The sequence below is a fragment of the Schistocerca nitens genome, chromosome 12, assembly GCF_023898315.1.
Source record: "Schistocerca nitens isolate TAMUIC-IGC-003100 chromosome 12, iqSchNite1.1, whole genome shotgun sequence".
In the NCBI taxonomy this organism is placed as follows: domain Eukaryota; kingdom Metazoa; phylum Arthropoda; class Insecta; order Orthoptera; family Acrididae; genus Schistocerca; species Schistocerca nitens.
The window spans coordinates 98056281-98083281 of NC_064625.1; the positions used below are offsets into that span (position 1 = coordinate 98056281).

Genomic DNA, 27001 nt, shown 5'->3' on the forward strand with positions numbered 1-27001 from the left:
AAGCTCGAGTTCATATGTACAAGCAAATGGTAGCGAACACTGGTGCAACCTCTGCGAATACCCCGCTGCAAAGGAGGCTTCAGATGTTTCCGATAGTAACAGAAGGCGCCGCTTATCAAAGCGCAGGTCCCAGTTATGTAGAACAGCCGAGTAGGGGACGCAGCCCCCGTCCCGGTTGCTGGTGGGGCGGGAGGTGGTGGTGGGGCAATCCCCTTAAGAGCCCCGCGCGCGGCTAGGACAACCAGAGCCGCTCTCACTGCGCCACCGAAAGCTCACCATGGCTCTCGTCGGGGTTCTGTTGGTAGCCGTGGCCGTGGGCCTGCTGCTCTACATGATGCTCGTCGCATTCTCCAGGCCTGACAACTTCCCGCCAGGTGAGTCGCGCGGCCGATTCACAATAGACCTTGGTTTCCCAAGCTATGTTCCGAGAAGCATTGGTGAGACGCGGAAAATGAATAAGTGCTCTGCGAAAACCTATTAATAAAATTGTGTTTCTTTTTACATTTTGACGAAAAATATCGAAGCCGCTATGAAACATTTTGCAATCAGCGACAGAAAACGAAGTACATAATGAAATTACGATTACGAAAACCGAAAAACACAATAGCTACTACTATAATATGAGTTAGAGCGTCGAAAATAGAACGCCGACACCGTCAAAACTTTCTTCCCGAGAAACCTTGATGTGACGTAGCAGTACTTTGACGGCCTATGTGATTGCCGCCATTTGAAATGCATTGTGGAATGTTTTGACGTGACGTTACGAAAAGTATGAACTGGCCATAGGAAAGTTGCAAGCGACAGCCAGTGATCTCTGCATAACAGAGTGTCTGACTACTACTGTCTGAGCGGCCAGACAATCATCCTCGGATGTCTATCCGTACCTAACAACAGCACTTTGGCCATCAAGTGTCCCTAGAAGGCACACGAAAATATTTTCCGAATTCCCGCCCACACATTACATCGGGTTACATCAAATGAATTTGCAGTTCCGAATAAGGACTACCATCAGCTGTAGAATCGAATGACGACCACAAATACTTCTGCCGTACCGGGACTCGAACCCGGGTTTCCCGCTTATCGCGACCGGTCGCCTTACCATTAGGCTATCCGTGCACGACTCACAGCCACACCCAAACTACCATATGTCGTCGACCATGCGTCCTCGACCTGTACTCGTACTTTTTTTTTAAATTTGTGGTACACTACTGGCCACTAAAATTGCTACACCACGAAGATGACTTGTTACAGACGCGAAATTTAACCGACAGGAAGAAGATGCTGTGATATGCAAATGATTAGCTTTTCAGAGCATTCACACAAGGTTGGCGCCGGTGGCGACACCTACAACGTGCTGACATGAGGAAAGTTTCCAACCGATTTCCCATACACAAACAGCAGTTGACCGGCATTGCCTGGTGAAATGTTGTTGTGATGCCTCGTGTAAGGAGGAGAAATGCGTACCATCACGTTTCCCACTTTGATAGAGGTCGGATTGTAGCCTATCGCGATTGCGGTTTATCGTATCGCAACATTGCTGCTCGCTTTGATCGAGATCCAATGACTGTTAGCAGAATATGGAATCGGTGGGTTCAGGAGGGTAATACAGAACGCCGTGCTGGATACCAACGGCCTCGTATCACTTGCAGTCGAGATGACAGGCATCTGATTCGCATGGCTGTAACGGATCGCCGGCCGGTGTGGCCGTGCGTTTCTAGGCGCTTCAGTCTGGAACCGCGTGACCGCTACGGTCGCAGGTTCGAATCCTGCCTCGGGCATGGGTGTGTGTGTGATGTCCTTAGGTTAGTTAGGTTTAATTACTTCTAAGTTCTAGGCGACTGATGACCTCAGAAGTCGCATAGTGCTCAGAGCCATTTGAACCATTTGTAACGGATCGTGCAGCCACGTCTCGATCCCTGAGTCAACAGATAGGGACGTTTGCAAGACAACAACCATCTGCACGAACAGTTCGACGACGACTGCAGCAGCATGCACTATCAGCTAGGAGACGATGGCTGCGGTTACCCTTGACACTGCATCACAGACAGGAGCGCCTGCGATGGTGTACTCAACGACGAACGTGGATGCACGAATAGCAAAACGTCATTTTTTCGATGAATCCAGGTTCTGTTTAAAGTATCACGATGGTCGCCTCCGTGTTTGGAGACATCGCGGTGAACGCACATTGGAAGCGTGTATTCGTCATCGCCATACTGGCGTATCACCCGGCGTGATGGTATGGGGTGCCATTGGTTACACGTCTCGGTCACCTCTTGTTCGCATTGACGGCACTTTGAACAGTGGACGTTACATTTGAGATGTGTTACCACCCGTGGCTCTACCCTTCGTTCGATCCCTGCGAAACCCTACATTTCAGCAGGATAATGCACGACTGCATGTTGCAGGTTCTGTACGGGTCTTTCTCGATACAGAAAATGTTCGACTGCTGCCCTGGCCAGCACATTCTCCAGATCTCTCACCAATTAAAAACGTCTGGTCAATGGTGGCCGAGCAACTGGCTCGTCACAATACGCCAGTCAATACTCTTGAAGAACTGTGGTATGGTGTTGAAGCTGCTTGGGCAACTGTACGTGTACACGCCATCCAAGCTCTGACTCAATGCCCAGTCGTATCAAGGCCGTTATTACGGCCAGAGGTGGTTGTTCTGGGTACTGATTTCTTAGGATCTATGCACCCAAATTGCGTGATAATGTGTTCACATGTCAGTTCTAGTATAATATATTTGTCCAATGAATACCCGTTTACCATATGTATTTCTTCTTGGTGTAGCAATTTAATTGGCCAGTAGTGTAAGTTCCTATGGGACCACACTGCTGAGGTCATCCGTCCCTAGGCTTACACACTATTTAATCTAACTCTAACTTACGCTAAGAACAACACACACACACGCATGCCCGAGGCAGGATTCGAACCTGCGACCGTAGCAGTCGCGCGGTTCCAGACTGAAGCGCCTAGAACCGCTCGGCCACACCGGCCGGGAATGGGCAGATAAATACGATATTGCAGTGCCTGTGTTATTCTGATTACGATGCAAAGTTCCTTAGGATATGCATGCATGCAATCTCGTATTTATTTGCCGATACCTGGCAAGCGATTTCCAAATAAACGTCTGACGTGTACGGGAATATACATAATGGATGTACGAGTACAGGCCGTAGACGCATCGTGGACAACACATGGAAGTTTGTCCGCAGCTCTTGGTCTCGCGGTCACGTTCTCGCTTCACGGGCACGGGGTCCCGGGTTCGATTCCCGGTGGGGTCAGGGATTTTCACCTGCCTCGAGATGACTGGATGTTTGTGTTGTCCTCTTCATTTCATCATCATTCATGAAAGTGGCTAGTTTGGACTGAGCAAAGGTTGGGAGTTTGTACGGGCGCTGATAACCGCGGAGTTGAACGCCCCACAAACCAAAACATCATCATCATCATATGGAAGTTTGGGTCTGGTCGTGATTCGTGCACGGATAGCCTAATGGTAAGGCGACCGCTCGCGATGAGCGGGAAATCCGGGTTCGAGTCCCAGTCCGGCACAAATTTTCATTGTCACCATTCCGTTCTACAGCTGATTGTAGCTCTTATTCGCAATTGCGAATTCATTTGATATTCGTATGCATGTCCAACGGAACTTTGTATCGTAATCAGAATAACACAGGCATTGCAGTATCGCATTACAAAATGGTTCAAATGGCTCTAAACACTATGAGACTTAACATCTGAGGTCATAAGTCCCCTAGAACTTAGAACTACTTAGACCTAACTAACCTAAGGACAGCACACACATCCATGCCCGAGGCAGGATTCGAACCTGCGACCGTAGCAGCACCGCGGTTCCTGACTGAAGCGCCTAGAACCGCTCGCCCACATCGGACGGCTATCGCATTACATCGAATGTTTCAGATTTCTGGAGAAGAACAAAATGTGTTTCAAAGCCAGTGTCAAAAACATCTGCAGTTCCATATCTATATCTACATCTTCACGAGTACTGCAATTAATAGTTAAATGTTTGATGGAGGCTCTATTCAAACACTTCGACTATTTCAGCTCCCCAACAGCAGCAGAAATTACCACTTAAATCTTTCCGTGCAAGCTCTGACTTCTGTTATTTTATTACGATGGAAATTTTTCCTTTGTAGGTGGGAGCCAATAAAAAATTTTCGCATTCAAAGGAGAAAGTTGGCTGATTGGAATTTCGGAAAAAGATCTCGCAGCAACGAAAACGCCTTTGTTTTAATGGTTCCCATTCCAACCCGCTTATCTTGTCTGTGACACTCCCTCCCCTATTTCGTGATAATACAAAACGAGCTGCCCCTCTCTCCACTTTTTCGATGTCCTCTGACAATGCTATGTGGTAAGGATCCTACACCGCGCAGCAATAGTCTAGAAGAGAGCGGAAAAGCACAGTGTCGGCACTGTGTTTAGGAGACATAATTGAATTTTCTAACTGCTCTGCCAGTAAAAGTCTTTCAGTCTCCTTCTCCACAACATTTTCAATGTGATAGTTTCCAGATTAAGTTGTTTGTAATTGTAATCCGTAGCTATTTAGCTGTATCGACTGTCTTTAGGTTTGTGTAATTTATCGGTTTTTTATGTGTAGGATTTCACTCTTCTTTATTGTTCAGGATTAATTTCCACTATCCGAACCATGTACAAGGGCAATATTTTCTGAATCCGTGCTCCTATGTTTCAACATATCGCTCTTTTTCGTGGTATTTCATGCTATTGTAAATAGATGTCAGTGATACAGGTGTATAATTCGGCGGATTACTTCTATTATGTTTCTTGTAATTAGGTGGCACTTGTCGCACTTTTGGGTCTTTAGGTACGGTTGTTTTGTCGAGCGAGAAGTTGTGTCTAACTACTAGAAAGCTGTTGCATCAGCACTCTTCGGAAGGAGCATGACTGGTACACAGTTTGGACTGGAAGACTTGCTTTTGTTAAGTGACTTAATTTGCTTCATCAAGCCGAGGGTAGCTACTTCTAAACTGCTCCAGTTCGTCATTTCAGGTCTAGAGCAAATCTAATTTTGACAGGTGGATCAGAGAGCTGATTGTCCTTTGCTTTACAGATGCAGATGAAATCGATAAATCAGAAACTACATCTTGTAAAAACTGCAGACATATCTTTAGTAAAATTGAGATCGGTTTGTTCAGACGTGTCTACTGGTGGCAAGAACAACGCATGTGATAGTTCTTTAGCACACGCTGATGTATTCATGCAACGCCACCCGCGACCAAGTGTAGTGCGAAATACATTTTACTTATGTGTTATCTCAAATAATGCACTACTTACATGTATTTCTCTCAGCACGACATTAAATACATTTTACAGGAAGAGATGTGCACTTATGCGTACTACATGTGGTCTACTTTGACAAAAGTGATACATGTACAAGGTGACAGATATTGGATCCGAAAGTTTTGCCATCATGACATTATGCGTCTTTAATGTAGTGTCCTTTGCCTTCTGCATCTTCATGCCGTTGATCATTGCTGATTGTTGCGCCTTAGAGGTAGTTTCCCACCCTAAGAGAGAGGATGCGATGAATTTCTGTCCGCTTTATCGTCCTTTCTGACAAGCCCATTGGCAGGAGGATGGTGATTTCTTATACCGGAGGTCTTTAACCGCTATTGGTAATGACTTTTATTCAAAATAAAGCAATGGCACGGAACGAAGGACGTTTTGAGTACTAATTGAAACGCTACCCGCTTTTTCTTGTCAATGAATCGTTCCTGCTGCCCAAAGGGAGAATCGCTAGATCACGAACTGGGTGAACATTATTGTGACCCACATCTGACTCCCTACATGCTTGATGTCTCCCCCGATGGCGATGACATCTTCCAGCTGGATAAGTATCTGTGTCAGAAGGTCAGAACCGTACTAAAGTGATTTGAGAAACATGGTTGTTAATTGACGTTGATTCGGTTGATCTGAATCCGATGGAACACATCTGGGACGTTATCGGGCGCCAACTGCAGGCCGACAATCTCCCAATCTGCAATTTACGAAAATTTCGTGACCTGTGCGTAGATATGTCGTGCCCTATAATTCCATAAACATACGAAGGACTTGTCGAATCCATGCCACGGAGAAATGCTGCTTTATTGCGTTCCAAAAGTGGACCAACACGCTATTAAGCAGGTTTTGGATAATCAGAGTATAAATGATAATTAATTGAAACTCTCAGCTGCCGACAGGTGTTGTTGACATACCTTGACAGGGACAGATAAAAAGGTGTGCCCCGTCCGGGACTCGAAACTGAGATCTCCAGCTTACATGGCAGACGCTCTATCCATCTGAGCCACCGAGCACGCTTCCCGTGAAACCCACATTCCCACCTGTTCACAATCTACATACGTAATGTTCCTAATAGATACTTCGCCCATCCACTCGTTACTCGCGCTCACTTAAGTTGACGATTCCCGTAAGAGTTCGGGCAACCTGTGCGCACTCGCACAAACGAAGGTCAATGGCGGGGAGCCATTTAACTGTATATGAAGATAGTAACTGTTCTCGGATATCATTGATGACCGTGCAGCTTCTCTACAATAAATGATAATTAATTGAAACCCTCAGCTGCCGACAGGTGTTGTTGACATATCTTGACGGGGACAGCTGAAAATGTGTGCAGCGTCAAGGGCAACCGCAGCCACGGTCTCCGAGCTGATAGTCCATGCTGCTGCAAACGTCGTCGAACTGTTCGTGCAGCTGGTTGTTGTCTTGCAAACGTCCCCATCTGCTGACTCAGGTATCGAGACGTGGCTGCTCGATCCGTTACATCCATGCGGATAAGATGCCTGTCATCTCGACTGCTAGTGATACGAGGCCGTTGGGATCCATCACGGCGTTCCGTATTACCCTCCTGAACCCACCGATTCCATATTCTGCTAACAGTCATTGGACCTCGACCAACGCGAGCAGCAATGTCGCGATACGATAAACCGCAATCGCGATAGGCTACAAATGGTTCAAATGGCTCTGAGCACTATGGGACTCAACTGCTGTGGTCATAAGTCCCCTAGAACTTAGAACTACTTAAACCTAACTAACCTAAGGACATCACACACATCCATGCCCGAGGCAGGATTCGAACCTGCGACCGTAGCAGTCCCACAGTTCCGGACTGCGCGCCTAGAACCGCGAGACCACCGCGGCCGGCGATAGGCTACAATCCGACCTTTATCAAAGTGGGAAACGTGATGGTACGCATTTCTCCTCCTTACACGAGGCATCACAACAACGTTTAACCAGCTAACGCCGGTCAACTGCTGTTTGTGTATGAGAAATTGGCTGGAAACTTTCCTCATGCCAGCACGTTGTAGGTGTCGCCACCGGCGCCAACCTTGTGTGAATGCTCTAAAAAGCTAATCATTTGCATATTACAGCATCTTCTTCCTGTCGGTTAAATTTCGCGTCTGTAGCACGCCATCTTCGTGGTGTAGCAATTTTAATGGCCAGTAGTGTAATCTGCCCTTTGTCAAAGTCGCTTATCTCAACGGATTTCCTCATCTGCAGTCCATGTCTTCCCTAGGGTGATAGTTCGTGTCTGCCAAGGCTGCATCCAACGTCTCTGTGAGCAGTAGCCATAATGTTTTGGCTGATCACTGTATATACTGTAGTTATGGTACATACGGCAGTTTCTGATACTAGGTACACAGAAGGTAGTTTAGCACGCTAATTACAGCAATGGTATTCCCACTAACTACTCGAATGCACACCTTTGGCCTTATGCACCCAGTACGTCGTCTCCGTTCGAAAGTTCTTGGCATGTCCGCAATGGTACCAGCAGCGACTGCAGTTCTAGCGACGACGTCTTCTTCTGTTTCAACAACAGTTTCATACACCAGCCGCTTCATACGCCTAAAGAGGAAGAAATCCAGACACGTGAGGCCAGCTGACCTGGATGGCCAGACCACAGGGCCACCTCGATCGACCCGTCTATTCCCGAAGGCAGCTCTCACACGATTCCTCACAGCAACGGTGAAATGGGCTGGCGCCCCAATTTGCTGGCTGTGCATCCCTTGTCTAACATTCACAAGTACGAGTGAGTCAAATGAAATGAAAAAAAAAAAAAGTCTCCAATATGGGACTTAACATCTGTGGTCATCAGTCCCCTAGAACTTAGATCTACTTAAACCTAACTAACCTAAGGACATCACACACATCCATGCCCGAGGCAGGATTCGAACCTGCGACCGTAGCGCCTAGAACCGCTCGGCGGAATCAAATGAAAACCTTAATTTTTTTAAAAAATATTATTTATTTTGCAGATGTGGTACAAAGCTGTATCGCTTGTCAACATAACCCCCCCCCCCCCCCTTCTCATAGCAAGTCCTCCAGCGCTTACAAAGTGCATAAATTCCTTTTGAAAAAAATTCTTTTGGTAGTCCGCGCAACCACTCATGCACCTCGTAGCGTACCTCTTCATCAGAACGGAACTTCTTCTCTCCCACTGCGTCTTTGAGTGGTCCAAACATAAGGAAATCACTTAGGGCAACGTCTGGTGAGTATGGTGGATGAGGAAGACACTCAAAATGCAGGTCTTTGAATGTTGCAACTATTGTACGATCAGTGTGGGGCCTTGCACTGTCATGTTGCAAAAGGACATCTGCTGACAGCAGTCCACGTCGCTTTGATTTGGTTGAAGGCCGCAGATGATTTTTTAGGAGATCTGTGTATGATGCACTGGTGGCTGTGGTCCCTGTAGGCATGTAATGGTCCAAATGACGCCTTTTTCGTCCCAAAAGAGAGTCAGCATAACCCTCCCTGCTGATGGTTCTGTTCGAAATTTCTCTGGTTTTGGTGATGAGAAATGGCGCCATTCCTTGCTCGCTCTCTTCGTTTCCGGTTGGTGTGAACTTAACCCAGGTTTCGCCCCCAGTAACGATTCTTCCAAGGAAGCCATCACCTTCTCGTTCAAAGCGCCGAAGAAGTTTTTCACAAGCATCAACACGTAGTTCTCTCATTTCAGGAGTCAGTTGCCGTGGCACCCATCTTGCAGACACTTTGTGAAACTGGAGCACATCGTGCACGATGTGGTGTGCTGACCCATGACTAATCTGTAAACATGCTACAGTGTCATTCAGTGTCACTCGGTGGTTTTCCTTCATTATGGCTTCAAGTGCTGCATTGTTCTGTGGAGTCGCAACTCGTTGTGCCTGACCTGGACGAGGAGCATCTTCCACTGAAGTCACGCCGTTTGCGAACTTCCTACTCCATTCGTAGACTTGCTGCTGTGACAAACATGCATCACCGTACTGAACATTCATTCGTCGATGAATTTCAATATGTTTCACACCTTCACTACGCAAGAACCGAGTAACAGAACGCTGTTCTTCCCTGGTGAAAGCCGCAAGTGGAGCGGCCATCTTTATACTGACACTGCAACGTTATGTGTGCATCTGCACTATGCTGTCACCTATAGACCATTCTGCACGCTGTTTGTAGCACGCTTACCAACTTACGTCTTAAATAAAATAATACCTACAGTCGTAATTTTATGAATTATTTCATTTAAAAACCAGTTTCGGTACCTCATCTACAGGCCACTCCACCTAAACGTCTGTGCTATTACAAGGACCACTAATTTCAACTGTCTTTCGTAGGTTTCCAAAACTTTTCTGTAGACGTGGATTCTCAACACCTGTAGTGACAGCCCCAGTCCCATTCCATTCCATTTACACAACATGAAACTACAGAAACTTTACATTTTGTCCGCTGATCGGTTAGTTGGCACAGCAATTTGTGCATGCTGGAAAATGGGTACTGGTTTGAATACAGCTCTCAAATGAACATTGCGCCAACAGAACATCCATCTAATCACCACCAATTATGAATAGCATGTTATTTACTTGTTCTAGCAATATCTGGGATGGCCTGCAGTAGCTGCCTCAGATAGAGAGAGAGAGAAGTGACGTAATGTACTGGCATCGTGTCATCATAATTGTAACTGCAGAGCGTATTAATAAACAACAGATAAATGAAAATTAATACTGCTTGCTTAAGCACACAAACATTCCGCCAGTTATCATACGACTGCCGAGTCACCAAATTACAAAATTCTCATACTCATACACCACTAGAAATCATTCCCCATGACTCTGCTAAACCTCTCGTTTAGCGAAATTTGACGCTGCGTGTGTACCCGCAGTGAGACAGTACTCTGACTTTAGCAGTTACAGAATAACTTACGTTTGTTTGTTGGTTTTAAGTATCAAAGTAACCTACCTAAAATAAATGATGAGTGGTTAACCATAAATTTTCTGGGATATAATAACTTTTTTGCGTCGCCTGTAAAACTTTGGTCCTTCTGGCAATGACACTCTCGAAACTGACCAATTCATTTATAAAAAAATTAAAAAAATTGTAGTATTTTAAACATAGCTGCGATACAGCAACGGTTCCACGTCAAAAGATTAAAAAACAGCCGACCAGTTGCAAAGGATAAAGTAATCTTTACCTAGGTTTCAATAGATATAAATCTATCTTCTTCAGAAGACGGCAATATTACAGTAACATGGAGTGAAGTATCTTAGTCATTTTTGCAAACATTTACATAACTCAGTTGATCCAAATAAAACATAGCCCTGAGTACAGGGTTTGTCAAACATATAGAAATTAAGAACATAGTAGTTGAAGAGCACATTTTAGAGTCTTTCCGTTCCTTCGCCCCATACCCGCCGGCTGCATTAATTTCTGAGGACGTCCGTATCCTTATGATCAAAAAAGAAAATACTACAATGAGAGGCGTAATTGGATCAAGGCAGTGCTTAAACTTCACTGAAGTGCCAAAGAAACTGGAATAGGCATGGGTATTCAAATAAAGAGATATGTAAACAGGAAACAAGTGTATCGCGCAGTTGTTAAATCGGTTACTGCTGCTACACTTGCAGGTTGTCAAGATTTAAGTGAGTCTGAAGGCGGTGCTATGGTCAGCACACGAGCGATGGGATACGGCATCTCGGAAGTGGCGATGAAGTGAGGATTTTCCCGTACAACCATTTCACGAGTGTACTGTGAACATCAGGAATCCGGTAAAACATCAAATCTGCAACGTCGCTGCGGACGGAAAAAGATCCTGCAAGAACGGGACCAACGACGACTGAAGAAAATCGTTCAACGTGACAGAAGTGCAACTCTTCCGCAAAATGCTGCAGATTTCAATGCTGGACCATCAACAAGTGCCAGCGTGCGAACCATTCACCGAAACATGATCGATATGGGCTTTCAGAGCCGAAGGCCCACTCGTGTACCCTTGATGACTGCACGACACAAAACTTTACGCCTGGCCTGGGTCCATCAACACCGACATTGGACTGTTGATGGCTGCAAACATGTTGCCTGGTCGGACGAGTGTCGTTTCAAATTGTATAGAGCGGATCGACGTGTACGGGAATGGAGATAGCCTCATGAACCATGGACCCTGCATGTCAGGACGGACTGTTCAAGCTGATTGATAACGGTGTGGGGAGTGTGCAGTTGGAGTGATATGGGACCACTGACACGTCTAGATACGACACTGACAGGTGACACGTACGTAAGCATCCTGTCTGATCACCTGCATCTATTCATGTCCATTGTGCAATTCCAGCACAACAGTGTGACACCCCACACGTCCAGAATTGCTACAGAGTGGCTCCAGGTGCACTCTTCTGAGTTTAAACATTTCCGCTGGCCACCAAACTCGATACCTGAACATTATTGAGCATATCTGGGGCACCTTGGAACGTGCTCTTCAGAAGAGATCTCCGCCCCCTTGTACTCTTACGTATTAATGGATAGCCCTGCAATATTCATGACGTCAGTTCCCCCCAGCACTACTTCATATACACTCCTGGAAATGGAAAAAAGAACACATTGACACCGGTGTGTCAGACACACCATACTTGCTCCGGACACTGCGAGAGGGCTGTACAAGCAATGATCACACGCACGGCACAGCGGACACACCAGGAACCGCGGTGTTGGCCGTCGAATGGCGCTAGCTGCGCAGCATTTGTGCACCGCCGCCGTCAGTGTCAGCCAGTTTGCCGTGGCATACGGAGCTCCATCGCAGTCTTTAACACTGGTAGCATGCCGCGACAGCGTGGACGTGAACAGTATGTGCAGTTGATGGACTTTGAGCGAGGGCGTATAGTGGGCATGCGGGAGGCCGGGTGGACGTACCGCCGAATTGCTCAACACGTGGGGCGTGAGGTCTCCACAGTACATCGATGTTGTCGCCAGTGGTCGGCGGAAGGTGCACGTGCCCGTCGACCTGGGACCGGACCGCAGCGACGCACGGATGCACGCCAAGACCGTAGGATCCTACGCAGTGCCGTAGGGGACCGCACCGCCACTTCCCAGCAAATTAGGGACACTGTTGCTCCTCGGGTATCGGCGAGGACCATTCGCAACCGTCTCCATCAAGCTGGGCTACGGTCCCGCACACCGTTAGGCCGTCTTCCGCTCACGCCCCAACATCGTGCAGCCCGCCTCCAGTGGTGTCGCGACAGGCGTGAATGGAGGGACGAATGGAGACGTGTCGTCTTCAGCGATGAGAGTCGCTTCTGCCTCGGTGCCAATGATGGTCGTATGCGTGTTTGGCACCGTGCAGGTGAGCGCCACAATCAGGACTGCATACGACCGAGGCACACAGGGCCAACACCCGGCATCACGGTGTGGGGAGCGATCTCCTACACTGGCCGTACACCACTGGTGATCGTCGAGGGGACACTGAATAGTGCACGGTACATCCAAACCGTCATCGAACCCATCGTTCTACCATTCCTAGACCGGCAAGGGAACTTGCTGTTCCAACAGGACAATGCACGTCCGCATGTATCCCGTGCCACCCAACGTGCTCTAGAAGGTGTAAGTCAACTACCCTGGCCAGCAAGATCTCCGGCTCTGTCCCCCATTGAGCACGTTTGGGACTGGATGAAGCGTCGTCTCACGCGGTCTGCACGTCCAGCACGAACGCTGGTCCAACTGAGGCGCCAGGTGGAAATGGCATGGCAAGCCGTTCCACAGGACTACATCCAGCATCTCTACGATCGTCTCCATGGGAGAATAGCAGCCTGCATTGCTGCGAAAGGTGGATATACACTGTACTAGTGCCGACATTGTGCATGTCTGTTGCCTGTGTCTATGTGCCTGTGGTTCTGTCAGTGTGATCATGTGATGTATCTGACCCCAGGAATGTGTCAATAAAGTTTCCCCTTCCTGGGACAATGAATTCACGGTGTTCTTATTTCAATTTCCAGGAGTGTATTAGTAGAGTCCATGTCACATCGTGCTTCGGCACTTCTGTGTGCTCGCGGGGGGCCTACATGATATTAGGCAGGTGTGTCAGTTTCCTCAGCTCTTCAGTGTATCTTGTCTACGATGCCGTGCTACAGGCAATTCTTTCGAAGATTTGAAACTGACGAGTTCAGTCTGACGTCAAAGTATATGAGTCGTAGTTACGTGAACGTGTCACGCAATAATAAGTGCATCAATGGATTATATTCGGGTAAGGTATGCACACACAGAATTGTGTATACAGGGTGTTACAAAAAGGTACGGCCAAACTTTCAGGAAACATTCCTCACACACAAATAAAGAAAAGATGTCATGTGGACATGTGTCGGGAAACGCTTAATTTCCATGTTAGACCTCATTTTAGTTTCGTCAGTATGTACTGTACTTCCTCGATTCACCGACAGTTAGCCCAGTTGAAGCAAGGTAATGTTGACTTCGGTGCTTGTGTTGACATGCGACTCATTGCTCTACAGTACTAGCATCAAGCACATCAGTACGTGGCATCAACAGGTTAGTGTTCATCACGAACGTGGTTTTGCAGTCAGTGCCATGTTTACAAATGCGGAGTTGGCAGATGCCCATTTGATGTATGGATTAGCACGGGGCAATAGCCGTGGCGCGGTACGTTTGTATCGAGACAGATTTCCAGAACGAAGGTGTCCCGACAGGAAGACGTTCGAAGCAATTGATCGGCGTCTTAGGGAACACGGAACATTCCAGCCTACGACTCGCGACTGGGGAAGACCTAGAACGACGAGGACATCTGCAATGGACGAGGCAATTCTTCGCGCAGTTGACGATAACCATAATGTCAGCGTCAGAGAAGTTGCTGCTGTACAAGGTAACGTTGACCACGTCACTGTATGGAGACTGCTACGGGAGAACCAGTTGTTTCTGTACCATGTACAGCGTGTGCAGGCACTATCAGCAGCTGATTGGCCTCCACGGGTACACTTCTGCGAATGGTTCATCCAACAATGTTGGAATCTTCATTTCAGTGCAAATGTTCTCTTTACGGATGAAGCTTCATTCCAACGTGATCAAATTGTAAATTTTCACAATCAACATATGTGGGCTGACGAGAATCCGCACGCAATTGTGCAATCACGTCATCAACACAGGTTTTCTGTGAACGTTTGGGCAGGAATTGTTGGTGATGTCTTGATTGGGTCCCATGTTCTTCCACCTACGCTCAATGGAGCACGTTATCACGATTTCATACGGGATACTCTACCTGTGCTGCTAGAACATGTGCCTTTACAAGTACGACACAATATGTGGTTCATGCACGATGGAGCTCCTGCACATTTCAGTCGAAGTGTTCGTACGCTTCTCAACAACAGATTCGGTGACCGATGGATTGGTAGAGGCGGACCAATTCCGTGGCCTCCACGCTCTCCTGACCTCAACCCTCTTGACTTTCATTTATGGGGGCATTTGAAAGCTCTTGTCTACGTAACCCCGGTACCAAATGTAGAGACTCTTCGTGCTCGTATTGTAGACGGCTGGGATACAATACGCCATTCTCCAGGGCTGCATCAGCGCATCTGGGATTCCATGCGACGGAGGGTGGATGCATGTATCCTCGCTAACGGAGGACATTTTGAACATTTCCTGTAACAAAGTGTTTGAAGTCACGCTGGTACGTTCTGTTGCTGTGTGTTTCCATTCCATGATTAATGTGATTTGAAGAGAAGTAATAAAATGAGCCCTAACATGGAAAGTAAGCGTTTCCGGACACATGTCCACATAACATATTTTCTTTCTTTGTATGTGAGGAATGTTTCTTGAAAGTTTGGCCGTACCTTTTTGTAACACCCTGTATACGGTGGTCAGAAAAAGTCTGAAAAGCTTGTAAGGGTGTTGCAAGGTAGGATGTGATGAGCAATAACTGTTAAGAAAAAAATTCCTTACGTTGCACAGTTTCCGAGTTAAATAGCCTTGGAGTCAGCCAATCAAACCGTTGCGCGCAAATTCAAGCGGCCTGCCAGATACAATTAGTTCAGATGTTCTCAAAGCGTAGATGACAGCGCACTAGACTGGCTCGGGTTCGATCCTTACTAACGTCACATTTCCAGTTTTTACGTCGCTCTTGATCGGTTTTAGAAAATCACACACATTTGACGACAGCGTTTCTGGCGCGCCGCCTTAATTTGCACGGGCAACAGCCTGATTCGATAACTTCAAAGCTAATTAAATCGGAAATGGCGTAACGTATCAATTTTTTGTTCGTAATAGTTGTTTCTCAGCACAGCCTATCCCGTGATATCCTTACAAGCCTTTTAGACTGTTTCTTTCCACCCTGTACATACTTTTGTTCATAACTTTGCGTAATAAAAGTATCTTCCTTCCTGGCTGTGGGGTACTATCCCCTATATTTTTGAGCAGCAAATCATGTGAATCATACTTAGCATCTCTGTTTTCCTACTCATCTGCCCTAACATTCCACCGCGGTTTATACTTTTAGATGCACTCTAATAAGTACGCTCTTTAATATTGTCTGGAACTCATAGCCGGCCGGTGTGGCCGAGCAGTTCTAGGCGTTTCAGTCTGGAACCGCGCGACCGCTACGGTCGCAGGTTCGAATCCTGCCTCGGGCATGGATGTGTGTAAAGTCCTTAGGTTAGTTAGGTTTAAGTAGTTCTAAGTTCTAGGGGACTGATGACTCAGGTGTTAAGTCCCATAGTGCTCAGAACCATTGGAACTCATTTTCAACACAAAAAAAAACATCGAACAACACAAAATGGTTCAAATGGCTCGGAGCACTATGGGACAACATCTGAGGTCATCAGTACCCTAGAACTTATAACTACTTAAACCTAACTAACCTAAGGACAAAACACACAGCCGGCCGCGGTGGTCGTGCGGTTCTAGGCGCTCCAGCCCGGAGCCGCGCTGCTGCTACGGTCGCAGGTTCGAATCCTGCCTCGGGCGTGGATGTGTGTGATGTCCTTAGGTTAGTTAGGTTTAAGTAGTTCTAAGTTCTTGGGGACTGATGACCACAGCAGTTGATTCCCATAGTGCTCAGAGCCATTTGAACCATCACACGCATCCATGCCCGAGGCAGGATTCGAACCTGCGACCGTAGCGGTCGCGCGGTTCCGGACTGAAGCGTCTAGAACCGCTCGACCACACTGGCCGGCACGAACAACGCACTCAAAGATGTGCGGAGACTGTAGCACGTGAGAAGCTGAAAAAGATATTGCCAATTCTGTCCACATGAAGCGCATTATTTCCAGGCAGCGTAATATACACTGAAGAGACAAAGAAACTGGTACACCTGCCTAATGTTGTGTAGGGCCCCCACGAGCACGCAGAAGTGCCGCAACACGACGTGGAATGGACTCGGCTAATGTCTGAAGTAGTGCTGGAAGGTACTGACATCATGAATGCTGCAGGGCTGACCATAAATCTGTAAGAGTACGATGGGGTGGAGATCTCTTCTGAACAGCACATTGCAAGGCGTACCACATATGGTCAAAAATGTTCATGTATGGGGAGTTTGGCGGCCAGCGGAAGTGTTTAAGCTCAGAAGAGTGTTCCTAGGGTCACTCTGTAGTAATTCTGGACGTGTGGGGTGTCGCATTGTCCTGTTGGAATTGCCCAAGTCCGTCCGAATGGAAAACGGACATGAACGGATGCAGGTGATCAGACAGGATGCTTACGTACGTGTCACCTGTCAGAGTCGTATCTAGACGTGTCAGTGGTCCCACATCACTCCAACTGCACTCGCCCCACACCATTACGGAGCCTCCACCAGCCTGAACAGTCCCGTGCTGACAGGCATGGCCTATGGATTCACGAGGTTGTCTCCATACGCGTACACATCCATCCGCTCGATACAATTTGAAACGAGACTCGTCCGACCAGGCAGCATGTTCCCAGTCATCAATAGTCCAATGTCGGTGTTGACGGGCCCAGGCGAGGCGTAAAGCTTTGTGTCGTGCAGTCACCAAGGGCAAACGAGTGGGCCTTTGACTCCGAAAGCTCATATCGATTATGTTTAGTTTTGCAAGCTGACACTCGCTGATGGTCCAGCAATTTGCCGAATGGTTGCACTTCTGTCACGTTGAAGGATTCTCTTCAGTCGTCGTTGGTCGCATTCTTGCAGGATCTTTTTCTGTTCGCATTGATGTCGGAGATACGATGTCTTACCGGATTCCTGATATTCACGGAACACTCGTGAAATGGTCGTACGGGAAAATCCCAACTCCTTCGCTACCTCCGAGATGTTGTGTCCCATCGCTTGTGCGTCGACTATAACACCACTTCAAACCCAGTTAAATCTTGATAACCTGTCATTTTAGCAGCAGTAAACGACCTAACAACTGCGTCAGCCACTTGTCTTATATAGGCGTTGCCGAGTGCAGCGCCCAGTGTATTCCATACGTTTTTCACGGGCTCAATATTTCTACACAATCTTTCAATCTCACCCCTACACGTTATTGAGTGTCCGGAAAAAATTGCACAATATTATTGTCCATCTAGAGGCCGCTTTTTTCGATCAATGCTTCAGAGACCTACGATAAACTGCTGCTAGAATGGAAACGAATTTACGTAACTTGCTCCATCTGTCTGAATCGCCTGTCAGCCTACCTGACTGCTATGCGAATGACCCGGGTTCCGTTCGTGGGAACGGACGTTTTTCTTGCTGCGACGGCTGGAGCTGGGTGCACTCACCCTCATGACGTCAACTGGGGAGCTTATAGACAGAGAAATAGCTGCTCCAGCGTCTGAGAAGCCAACGTCGGCCTAGAGAGCGTCCCGCTAACCCCTTGCCCCTTCATATCGCACCCTAACGACGCCTTATGACACGGGATGACAAGGCAGCTGGCCGATATCGCGTTGGCTTCAAAGCCTGACCACGGAATTACATTTTTTGCTATTCACTCGCACTACATTGCGGTCGAAGACCTCGACCTCAGATAGCAGCGCTACCGCCTGTGACGTCGGTGGCGGTAAATCTCACACCACATAACACGTTGTTTACATTGCGTGTCAGCCGCACGCTTTTGAAACCACTGGGTTTCACATTGCCCCATGTCTCACATCCCTGACAACAACACATTCCTTGTTTGGGGTACCTGTGTTACGACAGGGTAGAGACTCGGGCGCTCCCCACTTTCATCTGCTGTGTGCGTCTCTTCCCTTACCCGCTGCTAACGTCTAACATATTTAACGTCATGCAGCATTCCAAGTGGTCGCCATCGTCACCCTTTGTTCCCTACAATCATTCCATCTCACTCTTCGTCGCATGCAATTTATTCGCGGTTTATGTCCCACAAACGAGATATTTGCCTCGTTCCTATCATTTCCACTAGTTTATTTCCTTTCCATTAATAAATATAGACTTCGATCAGAAATCGGTAGCTAAAGTAGAATATTCAAAATTTCTAGGTGTATGTATTGATGAGGGGTTGAACTGGAAAAAAACACACTGAAGATCTGCTGAAACGTTTGAGTTCAGCGACTTATGCTATTAGGGTCATTGCAAAATTTGGCGATATACAGCTCAGTAAATTAGCCTACCACGCCTATTTTCGTTCTCTGCTTTCATATGGCATCATATTCTGAGGTAACTCATCATTGAGTAAAAGAGTGTTCATTGCACAAAAGCGTGTAATCAGAATAATTGCTGGAGCTCATCCAAGATCATTCTGCAGACATTTAAAGAGCTAGAGATCTTCACTGTAGCCTCACAATATATATATTCACTTATGAAATTTGTTATTGCAATCGGAACAAATTCAAAAATAATAGCAGCGTACATAGCCGCAACACTAGGAGAAAGGATGATCTTCACTACTCAAGGTTAAATCTAACGTTGTCTCAGAAGGGGGTAAATTAAGCTACCTCAAAAGTCTTTGGTCACTTACCTAATAGCATCAAAAGTCTGACAGATAGCCATATAGCATTTAAAAGGAAATGAAAAGAATTTTTTAATGGCAACTCCTACTCACTGGATGAATTTTTGGATATAGTAAGTGGGTTATTTCCCCAACCCCCACAAAAAAGTATTAAGTGTCATGTAATATTTTGTGTAATGTAATATCTTGTGTAGACACGTTTCACATCATTACGAAGTGTCGTATTCATGATCTATGGAAAAAGTACTGATCTAATCTAATCTAATCTTAGAAGTGCTTTCCATTCACGATCCTATCAATCGATTTCACATTTAGCATTTTTCTTCACAGTCACACTGTAAAGCTATCAGAGCATTTTTCCTACTTTTTTTTACTGTCATATAGGGTTTGGAAAAAAACATGGAAACACGATTGAAACCTTTCGATGCTGGCCGCCCGAGGTAGCCGTGCGGTCAAGGGGGCCTTGCCACGGTTCGCGCGGTTCCCCCGTCGGAGGTTCGAGTCCTCCCTCTGGTGTGTGTGTGTGTGTTTTGTTCTTAGCATTAGTTAGTTTACGTAGTGTGTAAGTCTAGGTACCGATGACCTCAGTAGTTTGGTTCCTTAGGAATTCACACACATTTGCACGTTTTTTTTTTTTTTTTTTTTTTTTTTTTTTTTTTTTACTACCAAGAAGGAGTTTTATAACATAAACGAAAGTTGTAAGGCATGTTTCTGCATCTGAAAGATCACGTCTAAATAGCGCCACTATAAAGATGCAAATGAGGTTTACTTTAAACACACGCTAAAATGGTCGTGAGCGTTAGCTACCTCTGCGATTCGACGTGGTCATTTGATGTTAGTTAAGAACGCCCTTAAGGCGACAAAGACGCCGTTATCGATGCCTCACTGAGTATAAACGAGGACACGTAATAGCGCTACCACATGTTTTTTTTTTTTTATTTTGTGGTAAGTTCCTATGGGACCAAACCGCTGTGGTCATCGGTCGCTAGACTTACACACTACTTAAATTAACTTATGCTAAGTATTCGGTCACGACTTATTTTTTTCCTGAAAAACTCATGGCTTTGATATCCAGTTCTTCGAATTAAATTACGTTTTTTCAGATGTATAAAACGTTCCGAGATGCCCATCAAGGGGAGATACAACGCGTCTCCAAATGAGGGCATTGTGTTCAAGTGGGTGCAGAATAAGTCTAAAAGTCAAAGTATTTTATTTGATTTTATTTCACCGAAATACATAAATTACACAAATGAAGCATTTGCTTAACGATCGGAATTCACTATATCCAGTGTTTTATAGCGCTATACGATAAGTTCGTTTATTTGGATAAAAGCGTAATGAATTACCGAAACTGGTTGCTTTCAGAATAAAATAAAATATCTGAAAATACACGGCTGTTGCTGAAGTTTACAGATATTGAAAAATTCATTTTGTGTCGATTTTGAGGTGGACACACGGCCGTATAAATTTTTTCAGCGCCTGCGTGATGGAATATGTTTCAGGTTGCAAAACCGGCTATAAACCGTCGAAAATGGATGCCGAATATCGTGTTCGGTGTCAAAAGCAGCTAACTGTTGTCTTCGGGTGCAAAGCCCGCTAAATACCCAATAGGCGTGGCTGTCGCTTCGCCATGTCCTGATGCAAAACACGTGAACAGATATCATACTTACCAATCTGGACATTCAAAGCTATTTTTCAGTCTGTTACTATTAGAATAGATATTTTTCTTATTGAGCTTTAGGTTGGCTGCGCTGTAACAAATTCATGCGCAACACTACCATTCTCGCTGCCAATGCATTGTCGTTTGGATGGGACGGGTGTTTCGTGATTATCTCAGTGTCACTTATCGTGCTTTGCGTTTAGGCTACGTAGCTTTCAACAAACCGTATGATATAAAACGTCTAACATTACCTCCATCATTATCCTCTTGTTCAAAATTATCGCCAGGATCATCGGATAGATCGCCCGCCCCCGGTAGCTGAGTGGTCAGCGCGACAGAATGTCAATCTTAAGGACCCGGGTTCGATTCCCGGCTGGGTCGGAGATTTTCTCCCTTCAGGGACTGGGTGTTGTGTTGTCCCAAACATCATCATTTCATCCCCATCGACGCGCAAGTCGGCGAAGTGGCGTCAGCTCTAAAGACTTGCACCCGATGAACGGTCTACGCGACGGGAGGCCCTAGTCACACGAAATTTACATTTACCGGATAGATTGTCAGTTTCAGATGAATTAAGGAGTTCTATAACTTCTTCTTCTGTAAGTGGCCGTCGCCTGTTTTTGATTAGGGGCAATGTAAAATCACTGTCAGATGACTAAAAAGAAAGAGAAATAATGTCCTAAATTTCTACGCTATCATAACCTTTCAAACACAATGTGCTCGTTTGGAGACATGTATAAAGTTGTGAAGTCACTTACCTTTCGTTCTGAGAGACACCTATTGTTTCCACCTTCAAGAATGCACCTTTCTACGCACAACAATTTTTTTTTTTTTTTTTTTACCTAAACTCAGGATATTAACCAGCTGATAGGACATACGAAGATTACCTGCCAGGGTAGCCGAGAGCGCTAATGCGCTGCTTCCTGGACTCAGGTAGGCGCGCCGGCCCCAGATCGAATCCGCCCAGCGGATTAACAACGTGGGCCGGTATGCCGGCCAGCCTGGATGTGGTTTTTAGGCGGTTTTCCACATCCCCCTACGTGAATACCGGGCTAGTCCCCACGTTCCGCATCAGTTACACGATTCACAGACATTTGAAAACGTTCGCACTATTTCATGCCTTCCACTAGATGCAGACAGCTGGGGTACACTACTTCAGTCGGTCAGTCGGGGGGGGGGGGGGGAGGAGGGGGGGGTGTTGGCGTCAGGAAGGGCATCCGGCCACCCTCTGCCATTAACACTGCCAAATCCGTACTAACAAAGCTGACCCCGCGTTGGAGCGGGATAAAGGCCCGTTATTACGGACTTAGAGTATTTCGCTGGCTGAGCGCTTTGCTATATATTACTAGCCCCGTGTTGCTGGAAAATCAAGATTGCGCAACTTCCGCCTGTGTTATTCTTATGGGCGGAAGATCGCTTATCAGCACTCGAGTTAAAAATCAAGTTGGGGGGGGGGGGGAGGGGGTTGGCGTCAGGAAGGGCATCCGGCCACCCTCTGCCATTAACACTGCCAAATCCGTACTAACAAAGCTGACCCCGCGTTGGAGCGGGATAAAGGCCCCGAGGAAGAAAGAAAGATACGAGGTACGAAGATTATTGGGAAGCGTCCATGTGACTGTGCACATTCAGTTTTGTTTTGTGCTACCACAGATTGACAGGAGATGTCGACACTGTTCTCAAACTCTATGCTTGTGACAATATGAGGACAAACATCACAAATGGTAAAATTTAATGAATTTTAATATACTAAGCATTTATTTAGTATGTCCTTATATGAAGACACCATGACCGAAAGGATTAATCCAACTCAAACTAACTTACGCTAAGAACACCACACACACACACACACACACACACACACACACACACACACGCCCGAGGGAGGACTCGAACCTCAGACGGGGCGAGCCGCACTAACTGTGGCAAGGCGCCCTAGACTGCGAGCGGCAGTGCTACCACAAGCTGAATTTTCCTTCTTCGATACTGCACAAAGACTTGGCAGGAATGTAGCCATTGTACATGAGTGCTAGCAGCGCTGGTCACGAGAATGTACAGCCGCAAGAAGACCGGACTCCGGACGGCCATGTGGCACCACCGAGAAGGAAGACTATTGTGTTCGGCTTATGACTCTGGCGCATCGTGCTGAGTCTGCATCAGCAATTCGAGCAGCAGTTGGCACCACAGTGACACAACTAAATGTTACAGTTCGATTATTTCAAGGGTGACTCAGCCCTGTAGCCTGCATTCCACTGACCCCAAACCACCGCTATTTGCGACTTCAGTGATGTCAAGCGAGAGCTAATTGGAGGGTAAGGTGAAGGTCTGTTGGGTTTTCTGATGAAAGATGGTTCTGTCTCGGTGCCATGTGACGGCGGTGTGTTGGTTAGAAGAAGGTCAGTTGAGAGTCTGCAACCAACCTGTCTGCGTGTTAGACACATTGGACTGACACCTGTAGTTATGGTCTGGAGAGCGATTTCGCATGACAGCATGAACACTCTGGCGTTTATCCCACTCACCCTGACCGAAAATTTGTATGTACCACCTGTGTACTGCCATTCATCAACAGCATTCCAGGCAGTGTTTTCCAACAGGATAACGAACGCCCACACAAGTCTGTTGTAACCCAACATGCTCTACGGTGTTTTGACGTGATGCCGTGGCCTGCTCGATCACCTGATCATAGCGCATAGGGGACATCTTCGGACGACAAATCCAGCGTCATCCACAAGCAGCGTTAACCGTTCCTGTCTCGACCGACCAAGTGCAATAGGCATGGAACTTCATACCACAGTCTGACATCCGGCACCTGTACAACACAATGCGTGCACGTTGGTATGCTTTCATTCAACAATCTGGCGGTTACACTGCTTGTATGTACCACCTGTGTACTGCCATTCATGAACAGCATTCCAGGCAGTGTTTTCCAACAGGATAACGAACGCCCACACAAGTCTGTTGTAACCCAACATGCTCTACGGTGTTTTGACATGATGCCATGGCCTGCTCGATCACCAGATCATAGCACATAGGGGACATCTTCGGACGACAAATCCAGCGTCATCCACAAACAGCGTTAACCGTTCCTGTCTCGACCGACCAAGTGCAATAGGCATGGAACTCCATAAGTCTGACATCCGTCACCTGCACAACACAATTCGTGCACGTTGGTATGCTTTCATTCAACAATCTGGCGGTTACACTGCTTGTATGTACCACCTGTGTACTGCCATTCATGAACAGCATTCCAGGCAGTGTTTTCCAGCAGAATAACGCTCGCCCGCATAAGGCTGTTGTAACCCAACATGCTCTACGGTGTTTTGACATGATGCCGTGGCATGTTCGATCACCAGATCATAGCACATAGGGGACATCTTCGGACGACAAATCCAGCATCATCCACAAACAGCGTTAACCGTTCCTGTCTCGACCGACCAAGTGCAATAGGCATGGAACTTCATACCACAGTCTGACATCCGGCACCTGTACAAAACAATGCATGCACGCTGGTTTGCTTTCATTCAACAATCTGGCGGTTACACTGCTTGTTAATGTACCTGCATCAAATGCTTGCAACAGCTTGCCACCCAGTTACATTAATCAGTGATATTGGATTGTGAATTACTTAAATATGTTACATAAACAAATGTATGCCCGAAATCGCATAACTGCACATTAACTTTTTTTATGTTGCGATTTCTTTTCCGTCAGTGTATATCGGAGTTATTACAGCGCGGGAAGACGCATATAACCACCCATTCTTCCCGCGCCCTCTATACAAATGGAACGATAAATAACCCTGATCACTGTTCCAAAAATGTTTATGAAAATTGTTCAGAGTTTGTCTAGTCAGGCAACTGGAAAAGAAAAATTTTAACTGTGACACGTAGTGCAATAGGAAGCACTCTCTACACTGCACTTCACGATGCTTTGCACAGCATAGATGCAGATGCTAAAAATAGCACCGAGTGAGGTGGCGCAGTGGTTAGCACACTGGACTCGCATTCGGCCATCCTGATTTAGGTTCTCCGTGATCTCCCTAAGCCGCTACAGGCAAATCCCGGGATGGTTCCTTCGAAAAGGGCACGGCCGACTTCCTTCCCCATCCTTCCCTCATCCGATGAGACCGATGACCTTGCTGTTGGTCCCCTCCCCCAAATCAAACAACCAACCTGAAAACAGCCAACGGCAATTCCAGTACTTTTTCCACCTCTTTTTTCGGAGCTGATAACGCAAGCAGTGAATACAGTGGCAGGTGTAGAACGTTATTTTGTTCCTGCATTGCTTATCATCTTAAGCCATCACGCAACATCTTTGCGAGATTACTCCGATATCAAACAAAGTAACGCACTTATATGATATGTCCATATCGGCTCGCCAAAATGTCAGACGTAGTGTGAATTACACTTTAATAGGCGATGTATGCTTGATTCCCATATGTCGTCTGAGAGAGACAGTTCATAGTCCACTCGCACCTTGATGCGTTCGGTTGTCAGAACAAATAATCTGTGGATGTGGTAACGCTTTCTGCCGCGGTGATATTAACAGCACGAATGTCTGAATAAAATGAATCGAACATCTTTCCATTTCAAAAAGTTCAATTGCGTCCGGAGCTGTCAGTTTCTAGTTTGTATTCTGTACAATAGTACAGTTTTGGCGTAGGCCACATTCGAGTACCAAAACACATTTGAGGCACTAAGAACCATAAGGGCTCAAAGACAGAAACAAAGTTTGGAGAAAAATATATGTTTGTGAAAATTAAATTTATAGAGAAATCATCTGTTTCATAGGTTTAAACTGTTATTTAACAAAGTCCCAACATGCTACATTTCCCTTTCAAAAATAATATACGCACTTTGTTATTAAGCTTAATTAATATTTAAGATTATATTTATTATTAATGTTAATTTACAAAATTTCCATATATAGGTCAGGGACAATAGTGTCTTTTGGATGTTGTAAAGTTTATAATTAACGTGAAATTAAAATTAGAACATTCTTCACCAGAAATGTTCTCAAAAATTACTAATAAAGAACAAATACTAAATTCATCACAAAGACAATTATGATCTATTCCAACAATCAGTCCTCGTTAATATCATTTTCATTAAGCATATTCTGTAGTTTGAGGTTCAGATAAAACTGCCGATACCTCTGATTATGTAGTACTACTATTATGTACATGATGGAGACACTAAAGTACGTTGTGAACCCAAGACAACAATTGAGCAACGTAAACAAAATTACGCTTTTTGCTTTGGACCCTAATGGAAATGAATACCCGAGAAATCAGTGAGACAGCATTTCATGACTGTTGATATATATACAGTGTGGGGCTACAGAGACAGATAAAGCTGGTTCATTATAAGAGCAGCAGACGTCAGGAGAATTCATACATACTGCAATATCAAAATTGATGACAGTGTGCTTCAGGCCCTTATGGTTCTCAGCGCCTCATTTGTTTGCCGTCTCATAGCGAAAGCCTGAGGTGGCAAATGTCTCCATGCTGTTATCTTGCACGAGTTGTACCCAGATAATGTAGCTCTGCAGAGCTCGTGCAAAATAACATGACACATACGCAGAAACGCATTCTCACCCTTGCACTGCGCTAGTCCAAACGGTTGTTGCGAAGGGGTGGGACACCTCACTTTGTCTGCTGCTGGCCTGCACACTCCCAGGGTTCTAATAACTGTCTCTTTATCGCACAGCATGGCACCGTAGTCTTCACAAGTCACAGGTGCAGAGAAAGTTCTTCATGACCAGAAAAAGGTCTACTGACACACAGCCAACATGGGTTTAGGAAACATCGTTCTTGTGAAACACAACTCGATCTTTACTCTCATGGAGTGTTGAGTGCTATTGACGATTTCAGATTGATTCCGTATTTCTGGATTTCCGGAAGGCTTTTGACACTATACCACACAAGCGGCTTGTTCAAATGGCTCTGAGCACTATGGGACTTAACTTCTGAGGTCATCAGTCCCCTAGAACTTACAAGGGAACCTCCCAATCGCACCCCCCTCAGATTTAGTTACAAGTTGCCACAGTGGATAGGCCTTGTAAAACTGAACACAGATCAATCGAGAAAACAGGAAGAAGTTGTGTGGAACTATGAAAAAATAAGCAAAATATACAAACTGAGTAGTCCATGCGTAACATAGGCAACAACAAGGAAAGAGTA

The 27001-nt window shown here is 46.1% G+C and overlaps 1 protein-coding gene across 1 annotated transcript in view; it reads left to right on the top strand.

Moving 5' to 3' along the window:
* Nucleotides 1–248: 248 nt before the first annotated feature.
* Nucleotides 249–27001, top strand: part of LOC126215018 (probable cytochrome P450 304a1) — a 117105-nt gene continuing 90352 nt past the window's right edge. The window contains exon 1 of the mRNA XM_049941641.1: nucleotides 249–374. Coding sequence (XP_049797598.1) covers nucleotides 278–374 — 97 coding nt within the window. The 5' untranslated portion in view covers nucleotides 249–277. The remainder of the gene's footprint in view (nucleotides 375–27001) is intronic.